General features: G+C 37.1%; 1 protein-coding gene across 1 annotated transcript in view; it reads left to right on the forward strand.

The window, feature by feature from the left end:
- The window catches only part of LOC150096198 (proto-oncogene tyrosine-protein kinase ROS-like), a 481253-nt gene that overhangs the window by 13238 nt on the left and 442321 nt on the right, over positions 1-25694 (forward strand). The window contains exon 4 of the mRNA XM_090409003.1: positions 20982-21135. Within this exon, the coding sequence (XP_090265129.1) occupies positions 20982-21135 (154 nt within the window). The remainder of the gene's footprint in view (positions 1-20981; positions 21136-25694) is intronic.

Consider the following 25694-nt stretch of genomic DNA (forward strand, 5'->3'; position numbering starts at 1 on the left):
TCCTGGACTTGACCATTCCTATTTAAAATTAAATTTATACATGATTTTTTACTTGAGGTTTCCTTATCTCATTCAGTTATCTTCATCTTTATGTTTCCTGTTTCTGAATATCCCTCTGACTTCTTACATCCGATGCTTGATTATCTACAGTCCAACTATCCAAACAGTGAAGTCATCTGCTTAAGTAAACATTCACAGCTCTAGTTGACTTCTCTTTTCCAGCTCCACCAAACCAATCTGGTATAGATGAACAATTTTGCTGTAAGCAATAATTTAATGCAAATCATCCTTCTACCAACCGGATTTAAAGCCCAACACAATAAAAAAAAAAAAAAACCCTCAAAGAATGCAGATGTGAGAAGACATAACTGGGTAATAAACAGTGGAAGACTTGCATCACATCTGCATGGTTGGCCGAGTGGCTATGCATTTCACAACCATATGCCTGGGAAAGGAGTGTCTTTGGTTCAATTTCCATCACTGACATGAGGAGCTTAGGATCTTTCTCAGACATAGCCAAGTGAGATGGTAGGCATGGACTTGGGGATTTTTCATCCTGCAAGCAGGCAAACCGGCATTGAGAACTCGACACCTCTACAGATACACCCGGAGGCCTAAGGCTAACAACTTATCCTTGTGCGTGGTTGCAGTTAAATGAATAGAAAAAATCCCCGACACTGCAAGGTAAAAGAGGGAGAAAGGAAGTAGACTTAAATGAGAGATTTTTTAATTCATAAAATTTTTGCCTCAGTATCAAGGGCATCCTCAGTATAAAATTCAAATTAAACATATAGCACAAGTTAAATGTAATCTACACATAAATGACATATATTTATTTCTTGTATCAGCAGTGCTTCAGTGGAGCATAAGACTCTCATCCATTTTGCTCACTCTTTATGCTCTACTGAAGTACAGGGTGGCCATAAAATAACTTTCCCTCTTTGGAGGCATCTGTAGCTGAAACCAATAAACGGAATGAGACCAAATTTTATATTGAGACTTTTGAAGGCATGGGGAGATGATTTCTGTGAAAAAAAGATTTAGTACCAAAAGTCGCCGATAGGGAAATTTTGGTGCTGGTGGAGCCAAAAACAAGCAGATAATTACATTAAAGGCAGATAAAATGGAATAATAAAATTTCGACGGTGTAAGCGACAGCTGCGTCACTCATTCCAGCTGGATATATGGCACGTTACAATGATGATAATAATAATAATAATAATAATTAAACTAAAACAACAACTTGTGAGAGAGACAGAAATTAATGTAGTGATTGAACTCATAGGAAATAATGTTTTATTCATCAGAATCAGAGTCCCCTGGACCTCATTTTTTCAATGTGCTGACCTTTCTTGTGTACAACAAATTGCATCCGGTGTGTGACATGCTCTACAGCTGAGCATAAGGAGTCGGTTGGATGTTCATAATAGCCTGTTTTATGTTCTCTTTCAAGACATGCAAGCTGGGAATGCCACCAGCTTACACAACGGATTTCAAATAACCCCCACAGCCAAAAGTCACATGGAGTGTCCGGGGATCAAGGCTGCCATGCCATCGGAAAGAAGACTGATAACCCTCTCATTACTGAAATGTTGGCGTAAAAGGTGTTATACTGAAAGTTCAATGTGCGGTCGTGCTCCATCCTGCATAAAAATTATGGGGGTCCAAACATTGTCTTTGCTGCAATGCAGGATTGACAAAATTTTCCAGCATTCGTCGATAAATCTCTCCAGTAATGGAGCAGGTTACAGGACCTGTAGGGATAATACGCTCAAAAGAGTATGGTCCTATTATGAAATCGGCTGTGAAGCCACACCACACGGTTACTTTTGGAGAATGCAGTGGTACTTGCTGGATCGCTTGGGGATGTTCAGATGCCTAAATTCTGCAGTTATGAGTGTTGACTGACCCATTCAGTTAAAAATGAGCCTCATCACCCCACAATATTCTCCATGGCCAGTCATTGTCGACCTTGTTATGTCTTGTTTTTTTTTATTTCTCATTTGTATTTGTATAATGCTATTTGATTTAGTGATCACCACTCTACCTTATTATATACGTTGGCCTCTGTTTCTATCTTTAACCCTTATACATCCCTAAATCGTCTGCCTAACACTGAGTATATGATCTTACTGCTTATCTGACAATTTCTAAATTTTGGGCCCCCAGAAAATATCTATTCCCTGATCTCTACAAGTCATCCACATTCGCTCAGACAAATTTATTTCCTGCACCAGCCTGGGCTTTAAGGACAAAGTCAAACTCAGCCTAAGGATGGTTATAGAGTATCAGATGCTACTAATATAATTCGCTTGAAATCAGAAGCCGTAAGTTTTCCCTTTTGTCTGTTTCCAGTCATGCCCCCGTGCACATATATGATCACCAGGTTCGTATTTTTTATGAAGGGTCTAGGTCAGTCAACATGGTCAGAAAAGCAAGCAAGGAAGGTAACAAACAAATTTAATGAATTCATAATTAATTACAATACAAAGACAAAATTGATATTTATGCTAGATTAAAACTCTTACGTTTCTCTCACTTTCTCATTCTTAGATAACCATGGATTTCTTAATCTCTACAATACTATTCCTTTAACTTATCAAATATTTAGTTTACAACTTAATAGGAACCAGCTAAGTATTTGGCACATTATTAATCTCACTCAAGTAGGTCATGACAGAATCTTGAGTAAATTAATAGTTCTCAGAATTCAGTCTAATGGTATAGAGTCATTCACACATATAATAATTCTTCATACTTATCCTTGTCATAAATTCGAGTTACATTTTCATCCGTTTCTGTTAGTCAAGTTCTGTAAAGGGCTGGAATATGTAAAAGTACTTATCTACACTAGTTCTTTCGGGATTTTCCCCTCCTTCCTTCTTATGAAGTTCTGACTGCCTTGGTTCTGTTGCCACGTGGGAATCACATGCTCTCCCTGGATCGGGTGCTCGGTTTCTTTACTAAGGATTTACGTCAATGCTATTCCTTTCCGACAGCCTGCGTTCAAGATGTTCTGTGGCGGTGCCATACTGGGATTTCTCGGAGATCAGCTCTTAAGGACAAGAACTTTTGTTTCTTGTCCTTAAGAAATTCTGTGTTGCAGGTTTTATACACTCCCCAAAAGTGCCACCTTTCTGAGTTTGATCTCTCCTTTCGCCCTTCCGATTCGTCCCCAACTGGGTGACTTCATCGTTCTTCATACGGGGCTTTCCAATTCCGGGAATGCATGCGTCTTGATGTTTCCTTGGAGGTAGCACCCATGGACAATTGCGCTGCTATTGTAGTATTGGGCAACCTTTGCCCCTTCTTACCGAATTATTGGCATTCTTTCACGTGTAGAAATTCACTGACAATTACTCTTGTGAGCCCTTTTTGTTAACTTACAATTACATTAAAGTATAAACGCACTAACTACAATACAAACAATTCTTATTCTAATTTGCCATTTGTTATTTCTTTTAAGACATAGTTAAATTGTGCCAAATGATAAGTATGCTCATTTAATGGATATCTTCTGTTAGACTCTGGAAAGGTGATCTCATTTAGAGTGAGGTCGCCTGTTTCAGATCTAACAACTTTCAATTGGGCAAGAAACATTAGCGCAAAGGTCATGCGCTTATCATAATTTACGGTAGTTAGTGCTTGCACACGACTGAACTTATACGGATAGAAGTGAAGCATTTTCCATAAGATTTTCCAGACTGTACCATAAGCCATATCAAGTTTGCGAGCTATGGCACAAGCGCTTGGACCAGTACTGGTCCCTGTGTCATCGAACACCACAGTAGTAACGTCTGTTACTGTCTCTTCTTGCACTGCTTTCCATCCTCTGCCAGGTCTAACTCCTAGTGATCCAGTTTCTTCAAACTTCTTAATCATACCTCTCAGTGCTACAGCTGACATAGGACCTGTATGCAGGTTATGAAGCCTTCTAAATTCCCGAAGGGCCGCTACGGCATTGCACTGTTTAAGGTAAAACAACTTAACAAGTAACGCACGCCGAGACAAGGTAGGATGCATACTGAGCACAATTTGTCAGTCATTCAAATAACTGCCTGAACGTTCCCAATCCCTTTTTAAGTGGAATTGGTGGTGCTGCTGTCACATATGCACAGTAAAATTTGCATAATCCTTTTTACCTGCGTTTACTGCAAATATTTGACTGTTTTTGGCTCTGCCAGCACCAAAATTTCCCCCATCGGTGACTTTTGGTACTAAATCTTTTTTTTGTGGAATTCATCTCCCTATGCCTTCGAAATTCTCAATATAAAATGTGGTCTCATTCTGTGTATTAGTTTTAGCTACAGATACCTCCAAGAGGGAAAGTTAATTTATGGCCATCCTGTATTATTACATTATTATTATTATTCAGGCCTCCATGGAGTCAAGAGACTCATTGCTGGAGGTCCTTCCTGGGAAGCACAAAATCTGTCATACCACCCCTTGAACTCATTGACTGTTCTTGCTCTCACCACTCTATCAGGCAATGCATTCCATGTTCCACCACGCTCCATGCAAAGAAACCACTTCTCACCCTCTTGCTCACAACTTCCTTTTGTAACTTCCATTGATAGCCCCCTGTCATAGAAATACATTTTATTAGGACCACCTTTATGTCTAGTGGCATTCACCAAGTATTTTCTTAATGAAAAAGTGTCTATTCTTAATGAAGATTCAATAATGAGAACATGTGAGCTAGTCATAAATGACATAGATTTTCGTCAATTATGGGTAGCAATGTATTTCTTGAACTAGTTATGAATCTAGTGGCTTCAGCAAGTCCACCAAAAATAAAAGTCAACCATATTATTATTATTATTATTATTGGTGCTATTAACATCTGATATCAATGGAGTCAGAGATTCATTGTGGAAGGTACACATTATCACACACACAAAGCTCATCTGACTGTACCTTAAACTGATTCAATGTATCCACATTCACAGCACACTCAGCCAATTCCACTCACTAACCACTCTCCATGCAAAGAACCTGTTCTCACTCTTCTGTGCATATTGTTCTTATAGGGTGTTCAGGGATGGCCTTTTGTTCTAACCCGTTTCTTCTAGTCTGTGAAAAATTTTTTTCATGTCAGTCTGATAACAAATCCTGATTAACTTATATGTCTTGATCATATCAATCCCTCCTCCTCCTATTCACAAGGCTTTGCAATTCTTTCAGTCTGTCTCTTTACTCCATATTCCAAAGACCACCTTTGGGAATCTTCTCTGGACCCTTTCTAACATATTCTCCTCACTATGAAAACTTGGTGAGTAAATATGTGCACAATAATCTATATGAGGCTTGATCAAGGCCTTATATAGTGGAATCATAACCTCTTTATTTCTGCAGATGAGGATCCTCTGCATCATTGACATTATCTGATGTGATAACTTCACAACCTTGTGCAATATGGCATCTGAATTTCAGGTCATTGTCCACCACCACCACCACTCCCAGATCTCTCATCTCCTTTAAAGTTTCTCCACCAAGTGTATACTTTGCATACCATCATTGCTTACAAATTTTCAAAACCTTACACTTAACAACGTTGAACTGATAGTTCCACTTATCTGTCCATTCCTTCAAGCAATTCAGGTCCTCTGTAATGCCATAACATCTGCTTAACTCTGCATTGCTTTACCCAATTTAACATAATCTGCAAATACTTGCATATCACTACTTAAACCCATCCCAATATCATTAACATGAATACTGAACAACAGTGGTCCCAATACAGATCCCAGCAACATACCACTAGTGACTTTCTTTTTTTAGGCTACAACACCCCATATACAATTTTCTGATACCTATCTGAGAGATAGTCCCTCAACCAACTCAGAAGTCTATTATCCAATCCCATGTGTTTCAATTTATTTAACAGCTAGTTATGTAACTGTCTATCAAAAGCTTTTACAAAATCTAAGTATAGCACTATATTCATCTCCCTTGTCCAAGACATTTCTCACTTTGTTATAATACATAAGTGAGTTAGTAAAACATGCTCTTCCATTAATAAACCCATGCTGACAACTACAGAGAATAATGCTGTTATCAACTCATTTTGGTATCCTAGTTCTCACCCATCTCTCCAGTATCTTAACCACAACTCCAGATATACAGATTGGTCAATAATTTGTCACCAAAGCCTTATAATTGCCTTAATGCAATGGAGCAATTTTATCTTCTTTCCATTCCCGTGGAACCTGTGCTGTTGTAAGACTCTTATTAAATAGGCATGCCAATGCTACTACCAATTTCCTGGAACATTCCATTAAGACATATGGTGATATATCGTCAAATCTTATTGTGTTACTGACATCAAGCTTATTTATTTTTACATATATCTCCTGCTTACTCATAATTAACTGATCCCCCTTCTATGTCCTAACGGCCACGGCATGTGTAGTGTTAGAAAAGATAAGTGCTATTTTGCATAATAATTGACAATAATGCTTAAATTTTAGTGTAGTATTGTTTATTTTTGATAGCTTAGTGTGTCTGTGTGATTTTTGGCCTTGAGAAATTGTTACAGACTTTATTAATTGAAATTTTGATTCTTGCCTTCTTTGAACAGAAGACATGATACTTGCAAGGTCAACCACACAGTCATTGACTGGTGCAACTAGGCGAGTGCTGCAAAATTCAAGTGCCATTAATGATGTAGACTTGTCAAAAATAGTTCAATGTCATGATTGTAGTATGTTTGCATGGTGAAATGTGAGAGATGTGTTTGTGGAGAGACTGAAAAAGAGACAAGGGAAAGAATGGATTTATAGGAAGTGTGATATTTTATTAAACTATGAGTTTATGAATCTGAAACAGACTGCTGCACAGATGAAAGATAGCGTAAATAAAAGAAATGGAGTGAAAACTTGTGAGACCTAGAGAGTAAAAGATCGCAAGAATGTAGAAATGAAAATAAGTGATAAGGGAGTTGTTGTGTCGGAAAAAGTGCCAACTCACTTTTAATGAGTTATCCCATTTCCGACCCAACATAAGGTAACGTTAAAAGCCATGGATATGGACATGCTTATGCCTACCAGAAGAAAATGTGCATCTTGGTAACTCAGAACTGTGTCTAAACATTTTTTGTAGATATTAAGTGAATTTTGACTAACCCATAATTTAAATAGATAATGTTTGTGGATTAATTAAAAGAGGAAAATTATGTATAATTACTGAAAGATGTATATAAGATAATAAGTGTATTGAGCCATGTCAAAAACAGTTCGGAGCTGTGGTAACTAATCGGCCGCTGCTATGTGTGCGACGTAACCACCAAGAGAGGTCGCTCACATGAGGTATATAGGTTTCGGCACTGAATTCAATGGTTCTCTTTTTTTCTGTTCCTGGTTCCTGATTCCAAGTGCTGGATAGCTATGAAGCTTGCCGCCGTGCCCAGCAACATTTTCCGTTGCTATACGTGCTGCGTCGACCATAGTCACAACTGAGGAATGCAGCCAGAGTTCCAGAAAAGGGCCGTTGGTTAGCCGTGCCGACGTATAAAACAGCGAAGAGGTGAATCTCTTTCGAATAGAATAGAAGTATGTCGTGGATGCCATAAGAAATATACAGTGAGGAAACCCAGAAATTTAGTTAAGGAAGTCCCAATAATTACCAGAAAAGCAAGAACGGTAAGATGCAAGTTTTCATATTAAATCGAATAATAACCAAAGAAGGTATAAGAAACAGAATGTTAAGGAGCTCCATATAGTCAACTTCTACTTTATATCTAAAGAACTGTAATCTTTTGGACATTCTGTCTATGTCTAAAGAGCAAGTAACACCCTAAGCTTAAGCTGAGCTGGGAACCAAGGCTTCGGACTGTTTATGTTAGAAGAAACTTTGTTATTATTGTATTGAATATGAACTTAAATATTAACTGAATTTTGGGGGAGGATAAAGCCAGAATATAAGAGAAAATATTGTCTCATGTGAATTTAGAAAGATGGAGTATGTCTAATATGCTTCACACTAGGATTGTAGAATGTATCTATGTATATATGTGTTATTCCAATATATGGGAACTGAGTACTCTGTAAGAATTAACTGAGCCTGAACGTAGTTATGCAAATAAGAGTGTGAGATTGATACTATAAGATTTAGAGTAAATTTTTTTGGATACGTAAATTTAAGAGGGGGGGGGAATTCAGGCTCCTTAGAATTGAAATTTTGACTAAAGTGTATATATGTGTTTTGTCTAAATAAATGTATTTCTTTAATTCAAACCACATGAGTCTGTCATTGTTCTGAGAATTGAGTTACCACTTGTTAAAATTCGGACCGTGCATAAGTAATTGGGGAATCCATTAGTAACTAAGAAAGGGGGACCACGACTGCAAACCTCTTGATCCCTATGTTGTTTTCAGTAGCTTGAAATTGTGTCTCAAACTTCAGTTGCCAGCTGGCGCAGTCGACTTAAAGAATATAAATTTGTTGGCAACGGAAGAGCTGAACATAGATAAGATAAGTGAATAGTCTAATATAAAATAAATAAAGGGGAAGTACAAGACATGACAGAGTGAAAGTAAGTTTAAATGAGGAAACAGAGGTAAGGTGCAGTGGAACGAGAGGTAATGAAGACTATGATAGTGAGAGAGAGTGTGAAATTGTGGGAATGCAAGATCTGATGAAACAGCTATTCAAAGGATAAAAGAGATGACGAGTGATTCGAGCATAGCAATGTATGGCGATTCCATTTTAGAGAATTAGTTAATGAGAGTTCATATGGTCTGCTATTCAGGAGGGAGAATGAGCAAGATAATTCATGCTTTGGAAATGAGGAGGAAATGAACAAGAGAATTAGTAGTGGTTGTAGAGACAAATGATTTAAGTGGACATAAGGAAATATAAGGGCGAATATCAGGAGGTTATTGAGAAGAGTGAAAGATAACAGTATAGTGGGAAAGGTTGTCAGTGTGTTGTCAAATTATGACAGTGATGAGTTGAGATGGAGAGCCAGAATCATGAATGGTTTGCTAGCAGAATAGTGTGAGGAGAGGGGCATACAGTTTGTGGATATATGGCACATATTTGAGGAAAGAATGGAATTATACAGACACGATGAATTAAATTTGAATGGCTTCTGGAGTGCACTGAAGAAATGGTTGCTAGTTGGAAGTGCAGTGCATGATGCAAGCAAGAGATCAGAAGTAAGAGATAAAATGAAAGATCAGGAGAGCAGTATTGAAGAGATAAAAGTGCTTGGCAGTGGAAACAGTAGCAGTTTGAAAGATGAAGAGAGAACAGGAATTATTATTATTACACTCTCCATGGAGTCGACAGATTCATTCTGGGAGGTTCATTCAATTGACAACATATTTATCATATAGAATCTTAAAGTCCTTAACACTCCTTGCATTAACAACACATTCTGGTAATGCATTCCATTCACTGACAATTCTCCATGTAAAAAATCTACTCCTCACACCCTTCTTTACCACACTTTTATATAACTTCCAGGAATGACCTCTGGTTCTTCCCCTCTCACCTTCTACTCTTTTTATAATCTCCTCTGGATTAATCTGATACAATCATCTCACTAATTTAAACATCTGTATCATATTACCTCCCTTCCTCCTATCCACTAAGCTTTGCAATCCACATCTCTTCGACCTCTCTCCATAGCCAGCATTCCAAACTCCTGATATTGTCTTAGTCACTTGTCTCTGGACCCTCTCCAGTGTCATTGAAAACGGTGACCAGATCTGAGCACAATAGTCCAAGTATGGCCTTGTATAGTGGCACAACCACATCCTTATCTTCACATGTTACAGTACTTCTTATCATAGCAGCACTATGATGTGCAACCTTTGCAACCCTAGCAATATGCCCTCTAAACTTCAGTCTACTGTTAGCCATCACTCCCAAATCTCTAATCTCATCCACTTCCTGCAGCACCGCACCATCAATATAGTACACAGCCTTATATTTCTGCACTCCAAAATGCAACACCTTTCACTTATTGATATTAAAACTACAACCCCACTCTTTTGTCCAAGTAAAAAGTCTATTTAAATCTTCCTGAAGGGATTCAGCATCAGCTACTTGTAATTCTTCCTAACTTTGCATCATCAGCAAATAACTGAAGATCCCCAGTCAGTGTCCACATGATATATCGTTTACAAACAAGCGAAACAGTAGGGGTCGGAGAACAGAACCCTGGGGCACACCACTGGTTAACCTTATTTTTTGAGACACTACTTCATCATACACAACCTGCTTGTATTCAGAGAGCCAATCTCTGATCCATCTAACCAATATACTGTCTATTCCCATCCTCTGCTTGTACACCAACTTATCATGTGGTAATCTATCAAATGCTTTTGAAAAGTCTAAGAATATCACTGTATATGATTCTCCCTTATCTAACACACTTGTCACCTCATCATAAAATGCAAGTAAAAATTACTTGCAAAAAAATTATATATCCTTCCAATTCTATTCCTGACATCACATCTTCCTCAGACAACCAAGTTTCACTTATTCCAATTCTTTTGGGCATACCGTCTCAACTGATGCCACAAACTCATCTCTCTTGTTTCGAATACTCCTTACATTTGTGTATAAATATAACAATCGCTGTGTGTTTGAGGCCATCCAGCACCAACATTCTCTATTCTAGCTGCTATACTATACATCTCTCTCTCTCTTTGGTTTGACCACTCCCATTTCAAACAATCACTCATATTGTATATGAGTGATTGTTTGAGTAAGAGCTGCTATAAAGTTGTATGCTACTAGTATTATTAGTGTGTGGGATATTTTGCCTAAACTTAATTACAAATTCGTTGTTATTAGATCTTAGAGTAGTAACTGGCAGAGGAAAGGTGGCAGTGGCTTTGTTAAAGTCATTACATGACTTTAACTTTGTCTAAGTTAAAGTCATTGCATGACTTTAACTTAGACTTCAGTCATTTCATGAAGTGCGAGGTGTGCTACATGTATTCTTTTGATTGGATAGATGATTTGTGGACATTTAGGACAGATGGAAGGAGGGTGTATGTGCGAAGTGTGAGCTAAACGAGGATTTGATGAGTGCTAATATGAATTTGACGACAGAAAGTGTTAGTAGTGAGAATGTCGTGAGAAGAATGAGTGCTTCTTTGAAAGAGCAGAACGGTGTGAAAGAAAGGTGGAAAATTGCTGAAAGTCATTGAAAAAGAAAATGAGTGATTTGGAAGCCATAATGGATGGTAAAAAGGACTAAAGCGGGGCGAATGTGGTGGAAGGCAACGAAATTGAGAGAATGAAAGAAACTGGAAATAGCATGACGAAAGGTACAAAAGTTGGAAAAATCGAAAGAATGAATGATAGCAAAAGTTGGACTCATGGACCGAAAGAACGGAAACTCAAAAGGATGAATGAGAGTGAAAGTGTGAAGCGGGGGGGGGGGTCGAGAGTTCGAAAATTAGAAAGGTAGAATGATAGAGAGAATGTGACGCGAGATTTGAAAGTTGAATTGGGTTGGATGAGGCAAGAGATGAAATAATGGATGCTGAGTGAAATTAAGAAAATTCGGGTGAAAACGATTAAAACAAATCAAGTTGACACGAAGGAGTTAATGAAAGATGAGCAAGAGGCGTTATATGGCGACTCCATTATTAAAGGTGTGCTGGATGAGAGGATGCACAAAGTATGTTTCCAGGCAGTAAAATGAGTAGAGTGATTGAGGCATTGGATATAAGGAGGGAGCGAGCAAATAAGTTGATGGTTTTAATAGGTATGAATGACTTGGCAGAGGACAAAGAGCACGTCAGAATGGATATCAGGAGGCTACTTAGACAGATAAAACAGAATAGTGTGACAGGAAGGTAGTAAGTGCATTGCCTAGGTATGACTGTGGTGAGATGAGGTGGAGAGCAAGGATTATGAATGATATGTTGGCTGAAATGTGTGAGGAGAGGGGAGTGCAGTTTGTTAATGTGTGGAATGAGTTTGAAGGATGAAGTGAACTATATAAGAGAGAGAGATGGACTGCATTTGAGTGGTTAGAGGAACAGGGAAATGGGGAGGTTCGGGGTGGACAGGGGTACATAGCGTGAGAAAGGTGGATGCTCCAAGAGGATGTGAGAGCATGTGAAGACAGGAAAGGAATGGGATGATCTGGGATCAAGAGGGAACAGCTGGAATTGAAGAGGGCTCTAAAATGAATAAGCAGAAAGGGAAATGGCCCCAGTTTAGCATGGAGAGATCACATCAAATGAGTGGTAGCAGTGTAACTAGCTGTAGATCCAGGAATGAGTATTGTGTTTGTATACAAATGCTAGAAGTGTAAGAAACAAGGCAGATGAAATGGTTGCACTAATTGAGTCTGTTCACCCAAAAATTGTTGGAATAAGTGAGACGTGGTTAGATGAGGATGACATCCTGACAGGAATAGAGATGGAAGGTTATGATGTGTTTTGTGAGGATAGAAGGGGTAAAAAGAGAGGGGGAGTGCTATTGGTGATAGAGGGAAATAGTGCAAGTGGTTTTGAGGCATTATGCTGTGACATAGACGTGAATGGAATGAAATACTTGGTTGGATGTTGTTATAGACCAGGTAATGTGGATGGTAGTGACTGTGAAATGTATAATCAAATTAGCCAAGTAAAAAAGAAAAGAGTGATCATTATGGGTGATTTTAATTATGGCAATCTAGAGACTGGAATGGTGAAATAGCAACTGGAGTAAAGAAAATGAGTTTCTTGAGTTCTTGAGGAATAAGTACTTCAGACAGTATGTAACAATGAGGATTGAGGGTCTTGGATTTGGTCATTTCATCAGAGGATGTAATTATGAATGAGTTGTCAAATCACCCAATAATTGGTGAGAGTTACCATGAAGTGATTAACTGGGTGGTTGCCAGCAGTGTAAGGACCTCTGTAAGAATAGGGTATATGTGGAACTACAAGGGGGGGGGGATTAAGAAGAGCTCAGGACACAGTTTGCAGGTGTAGCATGGAATGAGTAGTTAGCTGGAAAAGAGATCAATGCAGCTTGGGGGATTTTCAAAAACTATCTAATAGATGCAATGTCTAAATTTATTCCAAGGGTGAGAAGGTGAAATAAGGTATGTGAGATGGATGAATAAAGAGATTAATCATGTGATACAGGGAAAAAGGGCATTATGGAGGCAGCATAAGAGAAGTGGAAATAACCAATTTCATGAGGACTACAAAGACCAGGCAAGGCGATTGGTTGAGGATAGCTAAAGTGAGGTATAAACAGCAGTTAGCTAATGAAGCCAAAAAGAATCCTAAGGAGTTCTTTTGGTATGTAGCCAGCAAAAGAAAGAATGATTATGGAAGGATGACATTGATTGGAGAAAATGGTATAAAGACAGCTGTAGTGGAATGTGTGGTGGAGATACTTAATGAGCAGTTCATAAAGGTCTTTCAGTCTTGTGAATGTCACTTCATGGAGAGATTGAGAGTGAAGAGACTGGCTGTAAGTGAGCAAGAGATGTATGGGGAGTTGAACAAACTAGATGCAAATAAGGCTGTAGGACTTGATAATATATCACCACGTATTCTGAAGGAATGTTCCATGGAGTTGACGCTAGCCTTGACATATTTTTTTAATACGAGTCTTACACTCGGTCAAGTTCCTAAGGAGAGCAAGATTGTGCCACTTCATAAAGGAGGTGATAAAACTCGAGCATCAGACTATAGGCCTATCTCTGCGACAGGTGTTGTAGTTAAGTTGTTGGAGAATATTGTGAGAACTAGCATCCAGAATTGGATTGACAACATTGGTATTATCATTGATGGATAGCATGGATTTGCTGAAGGGAGGTCATGCTTTAGTAATCTACTTACTTACTTATTACAATAAGGTGACTGCTTACTTGGACAGAGAAGAAGGATACACAGTAATATACTTAGATTTTGCAAAGGTTTTTGATAGATTACTGCATGATAATTTGATAGTCAAACTAGAGTGGATGGGGTTGGATATTAGGTTGGTGCATTGGATCAGAGAATGGCTGTCAAATAGGTATCAATAAGTTGTGTATGGGGGGGAGCAATATCCATGAAAATGAAAGTCACTAGTGGTGTGACTCAGGGGTCTGTTTTAGGGCCATTACTGTTTATCATGCATATTAATGATATTGGTGATAATTTGGATGGAGATATTCAGTTGTTTGCAGTTGATACAAAGTTGGGACAAACCATGAAGAGTAGTGAAGATGTTGTGGCCTTACAAGAAGACTTGAATAAATTGAGTGATTGGGCATGGGAATCTGGATGTGAGTTCAATGTTCCAAAATGTAAGGTTTTAAAATTAGGAAAACAAAGATGGGATGAAGAATTTATTCTTGGGGAGGATATATTGTTGGAGGTGGAGGAAATAAGAGATCTGAGGGTGATAGTGGATAAGGATCTGAAATTTAGGGGGATACATAGCCAAAACTGTGAAGACAACACGAAGGCTTCTGGGAATGATGTAGAGGACACTGACTTGTAGAAGTAGGGTGATTCTTGTTTTATTGTATAAGGCGTTGATTAGGCCACACATGGACTATTCTGTGCAGATTTGGTCACCTGGTTTTCAGAAGGAAGAAGAGATGTTGGAAAGGGTCCAGAGGTGACTGACTAATGTAGTTTCTAACCTCTGTAAGAGGTTAGAAACTACATTAGTCTTCCACCTGTCCATCATCTTCCTCCTGTCCACCAGACTCTGCAACTTGCAAAGTGGTGGACAGGAGGAAGAGAGGAGATATGATAGAGATCTACAAGTTAGTAAGGGGTGGTTGTAGGATCGATGCTGGAGTGGTTCTACAGAAAATAGTGGGAGATCAGGGGAAAACCAGAGGTCATCCCTGGAAACTGTATAAAGAGGGTGTGAGTAGGGGAGTGAGAAGCAGGTTTTTTTCATGCTGAGTTGAGAATGATTGGAATGCCTTGCCTGAGAATGTGGTTTTGCAGAGAATTTGAGTGTGCTTATAGCACGGTGTGACGAGATGTGTGTATGATAAAAGGACCTCCCAGATGAGTCTTTGACTCCACGGGGTCTTGGGTAATAATAATAATAATAATTTGAACTTCCCTTCAGATTCACTCCATAGATTTACAAATTGAACCCCTATTGCCTCACACAACTCGGCCATCTTGCTATTCATCATCTCAGCTCTTCTCAATTCATTGTTATCATATCTGGGCAACACATCTAAGACCTTCTCAACAATACCATTCTTAAGTACATAGATAATAAGCCAAAAGGCTATTTTACTGGCGAATTTGTTAATTAAGAGGGAGATGTTAAATATCGTTTTATTTTATAGCTGGATACGAAACTCGTGTTGAAAACTATCGGCATCCATAGAGTTTCAATTCCGAAAAAACTATCGGCGGAAAACCAAGTGTAAATGATCACTTGGATACTACAACACCAGGGCAACTCCATGCAAAGGTGGAGCAAGCTCCCTCACTAACTTTAATATTCTCTCATAATGTAAAACCCAGCTCCTAAGAGATGTATAAATATTGTTTTACATTATGAGAAGAGGTCACTACCCATACTGGTTTCAACCTTTTTTGAGATCTCATCAGTGAGTAGATAGACCTGGAATATCAAGGTTTTAAGTGAACAGAAACTTACATACCTCTACTATCGAATTGCTGAAGTGGTGTACTATATTTTGTTAAATATTGTTAACGACATAGATAATAAGCCAAAAGGCTATTTTACCGGCGAATTTGTTAATTAAGAGGGAGATGTTAAATCCCGTTTTATTTTATCCAAGTGATCATTTACACTTGGTTCCGCCGATAGTTTTTTCGGCATTGAAACTCTATGGATGTCGATGGATTTCGACCCAAGTTTCATACCTGGCTATAAAATAAAATAAAATAAAACGGGATTCAACATCTCTCTCTTAATTAACACCATTCTTCTTTACATGCTGCAACAACTTCCTCAAGTTCCTATCAACATTCTTCTTCTACCCAACTAAGTCATTTGTGGCCATGACTACCACTAATTCTGACTCTTGGTATTTCCTTTTCTGCAACGCATCAGTTATTTGCTTTATTGTTTCACCAGGAAAGCATGTTTTGTGCACTTTATTACTAATCACACCTCTAATGATCAAGTCCCCATACACTGATATATGACTATCCTTTGATTCTTTCATTATAACATTAACTTCCTCCTTCTCCTTATCATCAGCCAATTTCTCCTTTAGCTGTTTAATATCCTCTTCTAGATGTTTCATTTTGCTTTTCATCTTCATTAACTTCTGCCGAAGCTCCTCTACTACATCCCGACGTTTGCTCCCATTTCTAATCATTCTAATCTATCCAGACACTTTTGACATATGTTAACGCTTTCCTTCATCTCATTTATTCAAACAGTCCACAGATCTTTTACATTTTTTTGCGCAGCAGTTTTCATATCACATCCACCGCAAAAAATCCAAGATAAAGCCAGACTTTTGTACAGAAGCCTTCCATGCCGCTGATGTACGTTTCTTTTTGGTCGCCATCTTTAGAAGCTGATGTAGTGGAACAAACAAGTAGCAAAACACAATATAAACAATAAAAAAATTTGAACAAACTGAACCGAATCCAAGCTGAAACTATCCAAACTGAAAAGAATGCGGCACAATTAGCTATGAAAAGCCATACTATACACTAATTAAAAACACATTTTTTTATCATAGCTCAAAATTACCGCTATGCTCACTAGCGCCACCTAGCACAAATGCAAAAAGAAAAAAGAGCCATGTGGACAGGAAGATGTGAAAGAGGGACATTTCAAGGTAGACATGAAAGATGGAAATAGTAGCAATGGTTATTACACAGTGTAGTGTGAGTTGGAGGTTGACATATTTTGTAGTGTGAGGGAGACATATTTTGTGCACTGGAGTAAGAGTTGCTAGATGGAAGGGAAGTGTGTGATGCAGGCAAGAGATCAGAAGTAAGAGATAAAGTGAAAGATCAAGAGATTAGTATTGAAGAGACTGAAGTGCTTGGCAATGGAAACAGTAGTAGTGTGAGAGACAAAGAGAGAGAGAGAACGGTAATGCAAGAGGAATATGGAAATGGGGGGGGGGCTGTGTGCACAAGGGAGACATGGCATAGGAAGAGCAGATGAAAGTAGTAGTATATATGAGGGTAATCAGCATAGATATGGAATGGATTGGGACGTAGTTAGATAAGTTGAGACTGAGTGAGCTATGTAGTAAGCAGTGATAAACATGTTTGCAAGTGCAGGTGTGATGGCAAAATCACAACCAACAGATGTCTTTGGTAGGGCTGGTTATAGACTTAAAATTACATGCTGTATTTATTTACAAATGCCAGAAGTATCTGAAATAAGGGAGATGAAATAGTTTCACTGATTGAGAGTATTCTCCCCAAAAATCATTCGAATAAGAGAAACATGGTTCATTGAAGATGATATCGTGACAGGAAGGAAATTATGTCCACATAAGGTTAACATGAAAAAGGGAAATAGTGGCAATGGTTATTAGGCAATGAGGTGGAGTTGATAGGAAGATATATTCAGTTGGATGTTGCTATAGACCAGGGGTGGCTAAGACTTCGACCAGTCGACCACAAGGCACCTGAATGTAGCAAATTATTCGTTTCTTAACGAATGTAGCAAATTAAACGAATAAATAGATTGAAAATGAATAGATAAATGATAATCAAAATTATTAATTGATAAAAAATTTGACAAACATGTCAAACTAATTTATTTCTAATCTGATGTAAAGTTTATAATTTAGCGGTTAACAACGAAGCCATTGCTTTACAGCCATCACGTGATTCTCTTCGTCCAGAAACGTTCGCTTGACGGTTCTGAATGCACCCCAATGGTAACTTGTTTGATGATGTGTACACTGGCAGTTGACAGTCCATCTGTATATTGTTCTTGATCAAGACTCTTGCAGCCAAAGGGTCCTGATTATCCAATATTTTAGTGCTGAGTAATCCCATGAAATCGTTTTCCGTTTATCGATCTTTAGTGTGTATTATTTTAAATTAAGCAAGTGAATGCAATTAGTACTGCTAAAAAAAATTAAGGATAACAATGAGTGAGCCAAGAACAAGTGTGAAAAAAATAAAAACTTATCACTATCATAAAGAATGGGAAGAAGATTTTTTTTCTTTATTATGATGAAAGACAAATGCGTATGTATAATTTGCAATGCGAATGTGGCTGTACCGAAATGTTTAGAGACACTATCAAACTGTTCATAAAAACTACGAAGAAGATTATCCACAGGGCACACTGCCTTAAGAAAAGCAAAGGCACATCAAATGAAGACACTACTGACAATACAACAAAATATTTTTGTCAAGTACAATACAGGTGCAAAGGCTGCTACAATTGCGTCATTCAAAGTTGCTGAAACTTTAATTAAACGTAACAAGTCGTTTCAAGACGGAAAATTATGGAAGGAAGTCTTCATCAAAGATGGTGAAATATTATTTAAAAATTTTAAGAATAAATCAGAAATAATAACTGCTGTTAACAATATGTCATTATCACGAAACACAATCATGCGTAGAGCAGAAGAAACCAGCTGGAACATTGAAGAGATTCTGCATGAAAACATGCAAGTGCAATTTTTTGTCACTACAGTTTGACGAATCTACTGATTACACTGGTCCTGCACAATTATGTATTTTTATTTGAATGGTTTTTGAGGATATGTTGGCCACAGAAGAATTATTAACCATTATTCCAATTCAAGGACGAACAAGAGGTCAAGATATCTATGATTTATTTAAGAATTACATTGTACGTACAAGTTTTCCAATTCATAAGTTAGTGTCAATAACTACGGACACAGCACCTGCAATGGTAGGTAATAAAATCGGTTTTGTCACTCTCTGTAAAAACGATGAAGATATACCAAGTTTTGTGGACTATCATTGCTTCATCCATCAGCAGGCCTTTTGTTCAAAAGTACTGAAATTCAATCATGTTATGAATGTTGCTTTCAAAATTGTTAATTCAATAAGATCAAATAACTCGCTACGTCAATTTGGGCTTTGCTAAAAGAATGCAAGAGTGAGCATAGTGAATTATTGTTACATACTGACGTAAGATAGTTAAGCCGCGACACCACATTTTTAGCAAGATTCAGAGAACTTCCAGAAATAAATTCGTTTTTGAAAAGCAGAGATGATTCACATCCCGAATTAAATGATAAAGAATGGCTACTTGACCTCGCCTTTTTCTGTGACGTTACAGAAAAACTAAATAATCTAAACTTAGAATTACAAGGAAAAAATAAAACAATCATTGATATGATAAGCTCCTTAAAATTATTCAAGGAAAAATTAAACATGCTTGAAATACAATTAAAGCAGTGCGAATTGAAACATTTAAAAAATTTGGCTGACCAGTCAAGGGATATACAAAATGTCACCTTTAATAAACATGCAAAGCATAAGACTTTTAATGAACGAATTTGAGGTAAGATTTGTAGTAATCAGTAAGCTTGATGATATCACTACTTTTTTTTTATCATATCCCTTCAATGAAAATATTAATGTTGAGAATACAGCTTCAAAATTGAATGAATTTCTTGACACAAATAGAGTAGATTTGGAAGAAGAAATTATAAAAATGAAATGCGATATCCACTTCAAATCAATTGCTTCAAATAATAGTTTTTGGAAGTTGATCCACAAAAGTAAATATCCAAATATTTGGAGAATCGCCACTTATTTTAACACATTTTTTGGATCAACTTATTTGTGCGAATCAGCATTCTCATGTATGAATGCTATTAAGACAAAGCATAGATCGCAGCTAAGTGATCAACATCTGGAATCGTGTTTACGAATTTCTTTAAGTTCATACAATCCAGATTATGATTGCTTAGCTGCATCTATGCAATGTCAGGTATCGTCCAGTTAAATTAAAATATTCAATTTTGTTTGTATAATTTTATTTAGTTTTTTGTATTTTTTATCGTTATTATTTTTTTAATAAAGTTATGAACAATAAATTTTCTTTTTTTTTTGTTATATTTATTGCCTTATAAACTTTTAAAAATCTCGAAAATATTCCACAATTTTAAATCGCATCTATAGTTGCCTGCAGAAATATTTTCACTAGGTAAGTAGTTCCGACGTCTAAAAGTTTGGCCACTCATGCTATAGACCATGGAATGTGGAGAGTGGTGATGAAGAAATGTATAAAAACTTGGGTTAGTGAACAAAGGAAGAGTAATTATTATGGGTAATTTCCATTATGGTGGTATAGATTGGAATAAATTGATAGCATTTAGGAATAAGGAAAATTGAGTTCTTGAGAGACAGTTATCTCAGGCAGCTTGTGAAGGAGGGCATTCAAGGGTCAAGAGTTTTAGATCTGATCATTTCATTAGAGGATGCAATTGTGAGTGGGGTTTTGCACTTTCCTCCAGTTGGTGAGAGTGATTGCCTTGGTTTTGGTTAGCCATAGGCAGACTTTATATGTGGAAGTACAAGACTGATGATTATGACTAACTTAGAAGACAGCTTAGATCTATAGCATGGAATGAGGAGTTGTGTGGTAAGGAAATAAATGATGCTTACAAAGAAATACATAACAGCATATTCCGACAGTCAAAAGGCTGAATAAAGTAGGTATAAAATGGATGAAATGAGGGGGTATAAGCATGAAATCTTGAAGGAGAATGCACTTTGGAGGCACTACAAGATAAATAATTTATAATAAACAGTTACATGAAGAGTATAAAGAACATGCCAGGAGAGTGACTCATAGAGCTGGAGTGTATGGAGTTTTCTGTGAGAAATAGGAAGGGTAAAAATATTTTTTTTGTGCTGTAACATGTATTAGAATTTATTTTTGAAATATATGAATTCAATAAGCAAACGTTTTCTATAAGAATATCTTAATTTTTAGAATGCTTCTAATATTATTTTTGGAAAATCTTAATGTTGCAAAATGATCTTTCATAACTTTAATATAATGAAAATCTTAATAAACATCCTAATACCACATAATTTTACTATTTTTAGGATGTATCAGCCACTTCTAACGACTTGCACTATTTGTTCAAAAATCTGCGACCAGAAACAACATATATTGTATCAGTGGCAACAAGAAATAACTTGGGAGAAGGTCCAGCTGATAAAAGAAATATAACTACTCCACCTAGAGAGGAAACTTCAAGTAAGTTAAAAAAAAATTTAATTGCATATTGATCATGTATTTATTAGTTAAAAACAAATTAAACTTGCCAAGAAATTATATTTTTATTTATTCTTTTATCCAAGTGTGTGTGTGTGCTAATAAAGTTTGTGCCTGAAGTATCTTCACAAATAGACTACTTCTATATAGAGGCTAATGACTTCATATTAATTTTCCTAGTATCTCATAATGCAAGCCTTTGTAGCTCAGTCAGTATAGACGAAGCCCTTTGGTCGGAAAGACCTGGGTTCAATTCCCTTCAGTGATGTGAAGAACCTTTATTTGGTCTCTTTTGGTGAAAGGTGAGTTAGTCGGCCATATGGAGGTAGGGATTTTTTTTTTCACCCAGAAACTCTGGTTTTTTCACCCCCCAGAACAGGCAAACTGGCCTCTTGAACACACGCATCTACAGATATAGGATAGGATACGCATGGAGGCATAGGACTAACCACCTTATCCTCGGGCTACGGTTGCAAGAATACTTACATCAACACCGTAAAGGTAGAAGAGGAGGATTAAGTAAAGTAAGTATCTCATAATGCAAACACACATCCTTACAGACATGTGTAATGCTATGTATTATAGGTAGGGCCACTACCCAAACTGGCTTTGACTCTTGGAGTGAAAAGTTATGAGAGAGAGATTATCACAAGTGTGTCTGTTTAGTTTTTAACACATTTCTTACTGCACAACAGATGGTGTAATATGGATAGAAGCTGAATATGAATGTTACAGAGCTAAAAATCTTTTGAGTTTTTGATATTTTAACTTCTAAAAATTTCCTAAAGATTAATAAGTGCTTTCATGTTTAAATAAATCTTCATGTTGCTCATTTTAATGTAATCATTTAATGAGCATTTTGTTTGTGTGTATTATACTGGTGGGATTGATGCTGTGCAATGCTTGGAAAGGAGGCAAAAGCTATAGAGATTAGAAGCAAAACAACTGGAGGTGTATAAAGAGTTATTTAAGCTAAATGTTAATATGCTCACTGGAATTATTATTATTTCCTGGGCATTTCCATTTTGTCCAAAGATTCACTGTAAGAGGCTCATGCTAACTCTATTTACATAGTGCTTATTGTAACTATCCTTGAATATATTCATAAACAAAGCATCAAACAGACTCTGACAACCTATTCTATTCATTTTCACTCTTCAAGTAAAGGTCTTGTCCCAATATCCCTTACTGTATGCCCTTACTCAATTTCCAAGGATGACCTCTTGTTCCATCATTCTAGTCAAGTATTGAAAAATTTCCTGTGCATCAATCCTATAAAATATATAGGGATGGAAAATAGATTGGTCAGCTAGATAGGAGATTCGCTATCTAAATATGTCATCTAGCAAGTATGCTGGATAACATATCACTATGTAATTTCATAGATTGTGGAAATTAGTTGACTGCACTTGACCTGGTTATTAAATAAGACTCTTGCAAAAGGGAGAATCCTTGGGGAATAGAAAGAAAGCAAAATTGGTGCTAAGAAATCTGTTACAGATTAGTCTGTATAATGTGCAGTTGTAGTTAAGGTACTGGGGGAATGAATTAGGTTAGGAATAGAATTATCAGAAATAAGGGAGATGAAATGTTTTCTTTGATTGAGTTTATTTGATCCAAAATCATTGGAATAAGTGAAACATGGTTGAATTAAGATATTCTAATTTATCTGGTTGACATGGAAGGGATTTTTCATAGAATGGGAGAGATAGTTAGAACAAGAGGTCTTTGCTAGAAACTGTATAAGAAGGTTGTGAGCAGAGGAGTGAGGAATAGGTTCTTTGCATGGAGAGTGGTTGGTGAGTGGAATGCATTGCTTGAGTGTATTGTGAATGTAGACACACTGAATCAGGTTAAGGCACAGTTGGATGAGCATTGTATGCAATAGTGTGTACCTCCCATGAGTGACTCCATGGAAGTCAGATGATAATAATAATGATTAAAGTGCCTCCATAGTGCAATTGGAAGAATGATGGCATTGTGCCCTTCAGTTGGAAAAAGGCTTAAGTTCAATTCTTGTCGTGACAGGATGAATCTTTTTTCTCCCAGAAACTTGAATTTTTCATCCTGCATACAGACAAATCAGCCTTGAGAATACATGCAATTTACAGACAAAAAATACTAGTCGTGGTGGTGGTGGTGGGAAGTAGATGGTGTAGGCGTAGGTGATGATGGTAGTAGCTATTTGCTGTATTTGATGGATGGATGGAGTAGTGGTGGAGACAGAGAGTTGTAGAGTAGGTACCCTCCCTCGATGAGTCTTTGGACTCCTTGGAGGTGTCATATAATAATAATAATAATAATAATGATTGCTAGCTACAGAGAATGTCTATGAATAGTATATTGGTAAGATGGATAGGAGATTGGCTCTCTGAATGAAACCAGAAAGTTATGTATGATCGAGCAGTGTCCCACTAAAGGGAGGGTAATCGGTATGTAGTGTGCCCCAAGGTCTTGAGTCCTCTGCCTTTTTAACTTGTTTGCAAATGATACATCATGTGGACTGACTGTGGAGCTTTAGATATTTGCTGAAGATGCAAAGTTGGGGAGAATTATAAGTAGCACTGCTTAATTCCCTTTAGGAACCATTGAATTGACTTTTGACTTAGACAGTGGAGTGGGCTTGTACTTTTAATATTAACAAGTGCAAGATGTTACATTTTGGAGTGCAGAAATATAAGGCTGTATACTATATTGATGAACTATGCTGCACGAAGTGGATAAGATTCGAGATTTGGGAGTGATGATTGACAGTAAATTGAAGTTTAGAGGGCATATTGCATGTGTTACAAAGACTGCACATTGTATTGCCACTATGATAAGAAGCATACTGACAAATGGTGGTAAGGAGGTGATTGTGCCACGGGATAAAGCACTGGTCAGACTACACTTAGATTATTGTGCTCAGATTTGGTCACCTGATTTTCATTGTAATGTGGAAACATTGGAGTAAGTCCAGAAATGAGTGACTAAGAGAATATCAGGGCTCTGGAATGCTGACTATGAAGAGAGGTTGAAGGAACATGGATTGCAGGATTTGATAGATAGGAGGAAAAGAGGTAATATGATAGAGATGTTTAAGTTAGTAAGGGGATTTTATCTGATTAATCCAGAGGGGATTATGAAAAGAGCAGAAAGCAAAATGGGAAGAACCAGAGGAAGGTATGAAAGAGTGTTGTGAAGAGAGGTGTGAGGAGTAGATTTTCTACATGGAGAATTTTGGTCAATTGAATGCATCACCAGAATATGTTGTTAATGTAGGGAGTATTAAGGATTTTAAGTTTCATTATGATAAATATGTTGTCAGTTGAATGAGTGTTCCATGGTGAGTCTGCTGACTCACCATGGAACATGGTGAGTCAGCAGTTATTATAATTTTTATAATTAACCTGTATAGTATAATTTTTAATATTATAATTATTGTTAATAATATTCATTTTAGAGAGTTGCTGTATAAGCACCCTATAATTCTAATATGAAAAAAAAAAAACTATCGTGTATATGAATTGGTTCGGCAAGTGCAAAATAAGTGGTAATTCTGTGTGGGATAACTTTAAATATTGCAAAATAAATTGGGCAGAGGAAACAACTTGCAGTAATAAGAGAACTGCAATTCTGGAAGGAGGTGGGGGAGAGAGAGAAAGAGAGAGAGTGATTAGAGACATTAAGTTAGTGAGAGGATTATTTTAACAAATAATATCGAATGTATCCCTGAGATGGTGTATAAAAGTGTGACAAGCACAGGGATTAACTAAGAATACATTTCATATCTATAGAATGGCAAATGAAGTGCTTTGCTGGGGAATATTGTGAGTGTGATCATTATGTGAGGTAAAATACAATATGATTACTAATTGATTTCCAACTTCCTTCCCCCCCACTAATTGTAAAGAGTTATTTAACTTAGTGTGCTATGCTGGAACCATAATTTTAGTTTTAAGATAATATTAATTAAACTGGATAATTTGATTTACTTGTTTGAATTTATAGTATCATTTAAAAATTAAATAGAACTGAACAGACTTGATTCAGTTTGGAAGCAGAAATTGTCTTTGTGGGTGCATTTGCCATAATTTGATATATAAAAAAGTTAGATTTGGGAACCATTTTAAAAAGAGTCTTATTGAGTTATGAATCTAACCCATGACAAATAATTGTGTGAGTATATATGTGTGTGTGTGTGTGGGTGTGTGTGTGGGTGTGTGTGTGGGTGTGTATCTCAATGCAAACACATTAACTTCGCAGATGCACCGACAAATTATTTCTTCTCACTGGAAAAATACCAACAAGAGTGCACCGCTATGTCTGCTATAACAACAGATAGTGGAAACATCATAGAAAATAATAATGAAATCCTCTTACATACCTTGCAGTACTACAAAAATTTATACCAAGCAAACTCAACATCTATGGATGCCATGAATATAATTCTCTCCGATGTGAAAAGACTCACCAGCAACTAGGCATAACACAGAACTCCCCATCACGATACACGATTTGACAACTGCATGCACCTCCTTACCTAAAGATAAATTTCCTGG

Source organism: Typopeltis vanoorti, chromosome 19 (genome assembly GCF_054136105.1).
Source record: "Typopeltis vanoorti isolate ZY-2024b chromosome 19, IOZ_Tvanoo_1.0, whole genome shotgun sequence".
NCBI classification, from domain to species: domain Eukaryota; kingdom Metazoa; phylum Arthropoda; class Arachnida; order Uropygi; family Thelyphonidae; genus Typopeltis; species Typopeltis vanoorti.